Source organism: Salvia splendens, chromosome 11 (genome assembly GCF_004379255.2).
Source record: "Salvia splendens isolate huo1 chromosome 11, SspV2, whole genome shotgun sequence".
Lineage (NCBI taxonomy): Eukaryota > Viridiplantae > Streptophyta > Magnoliopsida > Lamiales > Lamiaceae > Salvia > Salvia splendens.
Genome location: NC_056042.1, coordinates 11,111,569 through 11,121,370, shown reverse-complemented (window position 1 = coordinate 11,121,370; position 9,802 = coordinate 11,111,569). Strand labels below are relative to the sequence as shown.

The following is a 9,802-nucleotide window of genomic DNA, read 5'->3' as shown; positions in this document are numbered from 1 at the left end:
TAGGATTTTAATTATGTCGTTTATATTTTATTTGTCATTTGTAATATTATTTAGGTTTATTAATGAATTTTAGTATTATTGAAATGTTATTGTTTAATTGAATTTTAAATTAATTGTGTTTGTCCTTGCGGAAGAGCACAGCTGTGGGTGTTGTGCTCTTGCCAGAGAGCAGACAGAAAAAGTGGGGTCGGGCCCACAACCGTGCCGCTGGCAAGAGCACGGTTGTGGATGCTCTTTGGTTTAACTCTCTATCACACACCCACGTGCAAAGCACACTTCGAGTTGTGTTTAATACACATTGCTCCATTTTGACTATGAAACAGCATAGATAAAGCTAATCAACCATTTTTAGTGCTCGAATTAAAAACACAAATTAATCAAGGTACTCTCTTTAACATCTGATCATTTAATAGAAAATGTCATTCGGTGGTAGGGCTGGCAAAATATACCGAAATACTGAAATATCGCACTTACCGTACCGAAAAAATACCGAAAATACCGCATTTTCGGTATACCGCATTTTTCGGTACGGTATGATACCTTACCATTAGATTAAGGTACGGCAAAGGTATGAATTTTGCATATACCGTTGTATATACCGTTAATAATTATATATATTTAATATATTTATTATTTATAAAATTATAATATTTAATATATTTATTATTTATAAATCAAACAAGTATGATTTGCGGTATACCGCGGTATACCGCAACACGGTACGGTATACCGCAATGTCGGTAAGGTAAAGGTTTTCAAATATTGACATACCGAATTTTCGGTATACCGCAATCGAACAAACACAGATCAGTCCATTTAATGTATCCTTTGAATAAGGAAACTTATTGTTGACTCCCATCTTGATTAATTAATACTAATAGCTACACAATTTTTTCCTACTCTTTGGAATATTAATTGATGGTAGATATCACTCTGGTCTCAACTCTCTAGTGCATTTACTTATATATGATAGATATAGTCATATTTGAATATTAATATAGAATGAGTAAAGATAAATTAACAAAAATTGAATCTACAAAATACCTTTCAAATTTGAATTGGATAAGATTACTTTATTTTGATTTGGTAGCATCATGAATTGTATATTTTTATGACTAATTTGACCCTATTTACAATTGTAGGAGGAATATTATATTATTACAATTTTTTTCTTATTCATTTTATTGTTTAAGAAATATGTAATTGAATTTATTCTTGAAAATATTCACCCTTATTAAAAGATTCACAATAAAATTTTAGATAGAATAATCACTTATATTATTTAAAAAGAATAAGTATTTAACTCATTTTATTTAAACTATCACAATGGTATGCTGATAAATAATTGTTCATTTTTAACAAAGTAAAAATTGAGAGATTATTGAACCCAAGCACATATAATATAACCTTCTAATGTATAGCTCTTGCTCCATAAATTGATAAGATCGTGGAAATTTAAAATTATATGATAAATCACTCTATTTTCAATATTTTAATTACTGAAATATTTTAATATTAATTTCATAATTACTTGTATAGTGCGTTAAAAAATATCATAATTGGGATGGTTCGATGATTGCAACATGTGGCACCCAACATATGACATATCTTTTATATGTATAACTAAAGATAAATTGATACATTATATTGAATTTATCTGATAAACCCCTATAAATTTAGACTCATATTATAAAATTTAATATTTTGTTATATTTAATAGTGCATCAAATCATAATATAAGAGATAATTTGATGATAGAAGGTCATCGCACTCGATGTCCACATATGAATGTGACATATTCTTCAAGTGTAGTATTAATTAATATTTTCAAAACATATAATATTAGATCATTACGTTTTCATTCATGTAATTTCGACAATAGCATTAAATGACCATGTATTGACCTTTCTTTACATATTTCTTCATAAGATATTCTATAAATAGAATGTTTGAAATCACAAGCTTCAAATTATATTCCAAAAGTTGAAAGAAATGAAATAAAATACAATGTACATGACAGATACAAATTAAAAACGATATAAATTAATTAGTTTTTAGAATAAAAAGATAATTTAAATAAATTAATGAAAAAAATAAGATTATAGTACTCTAAATTGTTTTGTGGATAAAAAAACGTGAAGGAGTTGAAGGGAAGGGAAAAAATATACTCCCTTCGTCCCTCAAATTTTGTCACAGTTTGACCGGGCACGGGTTTTAAGAAATGTAATGAAAAGTGGGTTGAAAAAGTTAGTGGAATGTGGGGTCCTGATAGGGCTCGTTACAAGCATGGTTTTATAGGGGGGTTTATTACACTAACTGAGTTGATAATGTGCGGAAAGTGGTGAATTTAAGTGTGCAGGGGCTGGAAAAGTGCAGAAGAGGCGGAGTGCATGGACGACTTGATCAACTTGGAAATAAAGCAAGAAATGACCAAATCCGAGGGCAAGCTAATCAGTTCCGAACAAGCAAGAGAACCTGCCCAGCCAGCAAGTTGATCAAGTGAAGTTCAACACATGAGATGATGAGTCATAAGAGAGAGAAAAGAAGAAGCCACCTCGGGGCATTAATGTCAAGACAGGATGAGCTTAACCAAGGGATTTGAGCCAAAGCCATCCTATAAATAGTCGAGAGAAGACACATAAAAGGAGTTCGGTTTTTCTTTTGGGGAGGCCAGTATCATCTCAATCACTTCACAGTCCTTAGTTAAGCATGGAGCACGGGAGCTAGGAGTCATCGGAGCCGGTTTCTACTTCAACCTTCCTCTCTTCTTCTTCATCAAGGAAGAAGAGACTCAAATCTGCCAAAGAAGCCTTCATAGTTTGTTTTTCTTTAAGCCCCGAGGGGTCAAACAGTTGTTATTCAGTTTAAGTTCTTTGATTTTTTGCAATTCAGTTGTTCTTTCTGTTTTCTCTTAGCTGCTACTCCAATACTTTTGTTGTTGATCGATCGTCTGTCTGAAGTTTGGAATTCTGTTGTTTGGTTTACCGGAGATCGTTTATGAAATGGAGTTTTCAGTGCAACCTGTTTTGAATCTGATGTTTTCTATTCTCGTTTTCTTTGCTAGTCTAGTTCTGTTCTGATATTGGAGTTAGTTCTGCATGATTCTATGATTTATGTTTAGATCTGATGTTTTGGATGGAGTATGCGATGCATGTCTGTTGGAATTTGGTGATTTCTGGGATAGATCTAGCTTAGACTGTCTTCGTTGCTCTGTTTTTGATTTCTCACAGTTAGATCTAAGTTTTTGCTCGTCAACTTGCATGAAATTAGGATAGACCTTTAGATCTGTTTCTCTTCGGCTAGATCGCATGGATCCGTGCTTTGATTTGTTTGTTTTGATGTCATATGCTCTGTTTTTCCTCTGCCATGTGTGTTTGATTTGTTGCTTAGCGAAGAAGAAGGTCATAGTTCGTTAGGAATGCAGTCACTGTCGCCTTTTCGTTTTGCAGCTTTTGGTAGTGCGCAAGTTTTCTTTCAGTGGTCCCCGTTTGTTTTATGCTTACATGTGTTTCTATCTGAGTTGATCAGTTTGGAGTTATTGTTGATTTCATGTTAGTAGTCTAGTTGATCAAGTTAGTTTACAATTTGAGTAATCTTAGTTTTAGTGAACCCACTAGTAGTGAAGCGTGGCAACAACCAACCCCCACATGTCTCATACACAACTCAACCCGCCTCTGTCCCTTGGGATTCGACCCTTACTTCCATTTACTAGTTAATAGTATTTTTGGGTTAAGGTATTGAAGGCCCTTAGTCTCTAAGTTTGCATAACCAATGACCCGATAGTTGCCGACTTGATCAGTTTAACACCTGACTTGATTAGTTGCGTTGACTCCGCTTGCCTAAATTTGTTCTGCGAACTAGAGTGCTTTTGCAATCACTAGAGATCTAAGGAAGACCTTTTAGGTCCATTACCAAAAATGGTAAAAAATGAAATGTGACAACTTTTATGGGACGAACGAAAATAGAAAAATGTGATAAAATTTCAGGGATGGAGGGATGGAGGGAGTAATGTACTAGCAAAATTAATCTACAAATAATTTTATAATTTCAAATTAGATTTAATAAAGTGTAATTTAATTATCAGTATTTTCACTGTCCTTTTTTTTGTTTTTTTTACTTCATTAAACTTGTTTCCATATCTTTTGTTAAAACTATAAAAAAAACATGATGTAAATATTTGTTTAAATTTCTGAAAATAAAACATTTAAAAAATATATAATTATTTTCTTTTTGCATTTTAGTTGAATATTAGATAATTAAATCTTCACTCATGTAATTTTGACAATAAGATCAAATGATCATATATTGATCTTTCTTTGCATATTTCTCCGTGTGTTATATTAAAATAGTTGAAGAACATGAAATAAAATACAAGTACATACAAGATTCAAATTAAGAAATATATAATTATTTTTTGGAATGAAAGGACAATTTAAATTAGTTTATGAAAAAATAAGTTTACAAGAATTGTTTTATAAAAAAACGTTAAGTATGAAGTAAAGTGAAAAATATATAATTCTAGAAATATTAATCTTCAAATAAATTTATAGTAATATAATAATTATTATATTCTTTTCAAAATTAAATTTCATTTAATAATTATTAATTTAATTTTAATATTTTCACTATCTTTTTTATTTTATTCTTTTTCTTGTAAATCATTTTCATATTTTTGGTTAAAACTATAAAAAAGCATGGTGAAAACTACTCCCTCCGTCCCGCTTTAGCAGTCCCGGTTGATCAATTTCGGGTGTCCCACTTTAGGAGTCCCGGTTGAACTCGGTGCATAAAAATTGATGTCCACTACATCAATTTATTTATTACATCATTTAAAAGTGAGACCCAACCTCCACTACATCATTTATTTATTACACACTTAAAAGCAAAAAAAGTAAAAAAATTGTTTAAAAGTGGGACCCAACCTCCACTACATCATTTATTTATTGCACATTTAAATACCCCTTAAAACATGTGCCCGACTCAACCGGGACTGCTAAAGCGGGACGGAGGGAGTATTTGTTTAAATTTATGAAAATAAAATACTTTTATTAGAAAAAAAATTAAGCATTTTCTTTTTCATATTTAGTTGAAAGTATTATTATCAATTCCTTAATTAATATAAGGGGTTATAATGTAAATTTGAAGTACAATTACATAGGTTACTTAATTAATTATTGCAAATGATGGAAAAGGACAAATATACCCCCAACATTGTATATATAATTTTTGTTAATTTATCACTACCCATATAGAATACAATACTCCATCCGTCTCACTTAAGATCATCCGTCTCACTTAAGATGACACATTTTCATTTTTAGTTTGTCATAACTAAGATGACACATTTCTTTTTTTGGAACTTTATCTCTCCAATTAATCTACCCAACCACTTTTTCTCACTCCTATTAAATTATTCATCTTTCATTTCTTTCTCTATTTTTATACTTACACTCACATTTTCTCCCTCCTATTAAACAAATTAACTCTTAACTCCTAAAATCTCGTGCCGGCCAAGAAATGTGTCATCTTAGCCTGGACGGAGTAAATTAATTATTTATACACTTAATAATTCACCATTGCAAAGGATTTTAATTCAAGTTTTTTAGTCGATAAAACTGTACGTAAGAGATGACAGTCTAACAAGTAATAAACAAATTCAACTAAGAAAATTTTGTCACGGTCTATTTTACTACTCCCACCATCATCCAAGGAAGTTAGTCAGTTATTCCAATTTAGGTCCTGCAAAATTTATCACATTTTATTTTTATTATTTTTAGTAAAAATATTTATATTTCACTAATTCATTATCCCTCGTATATTATTAAATAAATAAAAACAAATGGGAATGCTACAAAATCCTTATTGTCAGTCAAATGCATTTGCACAATCTGAGAAAGACCATCATCCCCAATCTAATGTTACAAGAAAAAACTGAATAAACAAAATAAAACCTTTGTAAATTTATTAGTACAAACAAAGACACGTCGCTGTCCTGTGAAACAAAATTAAAAGAAAGAAAATCCAAATATATACAAATATAAAAAAATGACAATTCCCACACGTACACACGTGGACTTTCTATTCACGCTGCATACTCATCACTAAAAAAATATGAAAAATGAATAAATATTCATAAATTAATGGAGCCTCTCAAACTAAGTAGCTGCAGGCTGCAGCCTCACTCAAATTTCTGCTCTCTCGATTGATTTTTCACAGCCATTTTTGGTCCCACCAATCTCTATTAATTCAGTAATGCATGCCTCAATTGAATTGAATTGAATTCATTCATACCCCACTCCCCACTATAGTACTAAAACAGTTCCATAAACTGGAAATCCTGCAAACTTTGTCCATAATTAAACCTCACAATACTATTCAAACCTTTTATTGCTAATCACTCTTCAAATTAGAAAAAATACAAAGGAAATATTATTCTAGAACCCAGTCTCTTCTTTTTACTTTAATTATGCAACTCTTGATCATATTTAACCCTCTTAATCCGAGTCCCTTCATTTTCATCCATCCCACCACTGTTTCTGTTAAAAGATAAAGATGAAGAAGACAATGAACCAGTGCTTGCTCTGTATGTGACTGGAACCTCTGGGAATACCTTTGGTTGCTTCTTTGCCTTCATTTTCAATCGAATCATCATTATTTCATCCTGCATAATCAAGAATATATAACACCAATTAATTTCTATATACGGTACAAACTCCAGACTATGATCTGGACCATTAGAAAATGTCAACAGATAACAAAATAACAGCAACAAAAAATGTCAACACAGTGTCAATACATCATCAACCGTTGATGCTGTATTGATATTTTTAATTGTTATTATTTTATCATTTATTGACATTTTCTAATGATTCAGATCATAGTTTTAAATTTGTACAGTATTTGAGTTTGCATTTGATTACATTTCTATATATATAAATATTATTTTCATAGTTAATTAATTACTTTATTGAGTCCATCACACCATGAGTCAGCTTGGTGAGCAGTGATGAGAGAGAAACTCGGCAAATCATTTGCTGCACACAGAATTGCTGTAGCAGCAATGCAAGATGGCCTACACTCAAGCAAGCTGGTCTCTGTTAATATAGAAAGAAGAAATTTAAACCTTGTTTCAGTTAGAAAATCAATCAGGTATTATTGGATACATATACCTTGAATTGTTGAGAAGATGATTTCTCTGGCCCTTGTAGAGAGGAAGTCACTATAAATTCCAGATGGATCAATCTTGTGCGCGAAAAAAGAGAGGTAACAAAATGGGGAGATGGATCCAAGTCTCCAATCTAAGACTCTTAGAACAAGAAGCTCCATTCTTTGAACAGTTCTTGGTTCAAAAATATATTTTGCATCTTCAACCTAATATAATCAAATGATTTATTAAAATATCATACTATATTTTGAAATAGTATTGGATTTTAGCTAAATTCTTCCAATCACGTTGAAATCAATTTTAGTTAATTATGGGGTAATTAATTTGATGGCAAAATTAGATGAAAGTAAGATTTCAATAGTTGACAAACATATTTCTAAATTAATAAAGAAAATTAAAGTTAGCTCAAGGTGAATAATTTACAATCAATATATACCTGAAAATCCAAAAGAGAAGGAACTAGACGTTCCTCCATTTTTGCAGCTAAAGACAAACATGCAACTGATAGTAGTTGCAGCGGCCATCCATTCATTTTCTGCCACAAAATTTAACACACAAAATATCAAAGATTAGATATAGTTATGAATAATTAATGAGACAAATGGGTCATCCTAGCTACCATCTAAGATTGCTCTTGTGTTTATTTAATTAATATTTACGAATTACGGTATTAAGCATCGTGCTAATAAAGTTCTTCACTTTTTCCCGTCATCATTTAGATTTATTATTATTAAATGAAATTGGTTTTGATAAGCAAAATCTATATAGCGTCAATTTCAATAATTGGACTTGGATACTTATAGTGGGGTGTTTACGTCAACTTAGTATTTAGTGAACAATTAAAATAATTCTCGTCATTAAATTGCTTTATTATGTATGCAGACTAATTATGCAACACCTTTATTCATTTATACCAAACATTGCATTATATTAAATGATTTGTAAGTGGGTGGATGGATTATATTTATAGGCATACTTACAAAAATGTCCAACGATAAACAATACGCTATTCATCCGTCATTAAATATCTTATTTTTCCTTTTTTATCCGTACACTAATAAATGTCGCATTTCATTATTACAAATAATTCTATATTCCACTAATATTTTATTATAAAAATCAATATATAATTAAGCTTCATATTTTACTAACTTTTCTACCTATTTACATTATAAAATCAAATAATTTCTTAAAACTCGTCTAAATTGGGGCATTTAAGGGAGCGAGTAGTATTATCAGTATATATTGATACACCAATTAAATCGAACGTCTATTGATAAATGATTTTTTTATAATTTACACGTCAAATGCAAAACAGTAAATACTTAAACGGTGACAGAATTGTTACCGGCAAGTGATGACAGGAAACGAAACGATCAAAATAGTTGACGGAGAGATACGCTGTTAACGGCTGAAAACCGTAATATCGATGCACCTGCACAAAGCTTCGGTCAAAGTCAAAAGACCAATACACAAAGGCGTCGATTGCCTTGACTAATATCATGAGACTATCCATCTAGAATTAAGTTGTGGGATTATTTTAGTTGGAGGGGGAGGCTATGAGTAATTATCATGAGACTATCCATCTAAGATTAAGTTAAGTTGAAGGGTTCAATCTTATGAACCAAACATGATACATATTTAATTATGAGATTTAATCTTATCAACCGAACACCTATAAAGCATATATCATAAATGCGCCAAAGAATTACCGTTCCATCGTCTCACACCGGCGCATAATAGATACAGTTCTAAAATTGCGCCGCCTCCATTTTCAATCAATTTAACAGTAAAGTGAAGCTACTCTATCCACCGGCGCACGGTAGCCGGAATCGCACGCCTGAATCTGGAAAAAGGAAATAAAATATACCTTGAGAATCCATGCGATGAATTCCGATCTAATCGACGCTTCGATCGGCTGATCGACGGCGCGGAAGCTGCTGATTCCGGCTAGATCCATCTCGTCTTCCAACAGTCCGGCGATAGACTCCACGGCGTCCGGCGGCCGAGAATCGAGATTCAGTGAGTATTCCGGTGAGTATTCCGGCGAGTAATGTCACGACCGCATTTTCTAAGGATAGAAAACACGGTTGATCGCGACTAGGGGAGGATTAAAGAAGCGGGGAAAGAAATAAGGGGAAAAATAAAATCAAGCATTGGTTGCGAGACATGACTAATTAAATGTTGATACATAGAAGAAAGATACTCGATCATGAAGACTCGAGTAATTGTTTGTAAAAATTTCAAAATATCAGAGTTTTGAACAAAATAGACTTGAGTCTTTTAAAATGCACAACGGAAGCAAATGAACGCGGTTCCATGTATGAAGACATGAACCTCCGAGAGTCAAAATCTGACTGAATTAAATGTCTTGTCTCAATAGCACTTCCTCCACCACTTCGCTGCTCAACCTGCACATTTAGAAATATATGCAGGGCTGAGTACAAAAAGTACTCAGTGAACACATTGCCGAAAATTACACATATACATTTGAAAATATTGTCAAGCCATCATCACAGTAACACTCGGGGTGTTGTTGAAAAGACCCGAGCTTACTAAAAATATCACATTGGACTGCAGTCCCTTTTTCCTGTACTTAGCCATATCTGATCATATTGTGCCGTTGAGATGGTGTTC

General features: G+C 32.1%; 1 protein-coding gene across 1 annotated transcript; it reads right to left on the bottom strand.

Annotated features, from left to right (window-relative positions):
* Positions 1–6,062: 6,062 nt before the first annotated feature.
* Positions 6,063–9,341, bottom strand: LOC121755784 (cyclin-D1-1-like). Its single transcript, XM_042151170.1, has 6 exons — positions 9,036–9,341; positions 8,514–8,600; positions 7,602–7,700; positions 7,170–7,371; positions 6,964–7,094; positions 6,063–6,661 (listed from the first exon to the last, which is right to left on the bottom strand). The coding sequence occupies exons 1-6, from the start codon at positions 9,123–9,125 to the stop codon at positions 6,461–6,463; spliced, it is 810 nt and encodes a 269-aa protein (XP_042007104.1). The 5' UTR covers positions 9,126–9,341; the 3' UTR covers positions 6,063–6,460.
* Positions 9,342–9,802: the final 461 nt, after the last annotated feature.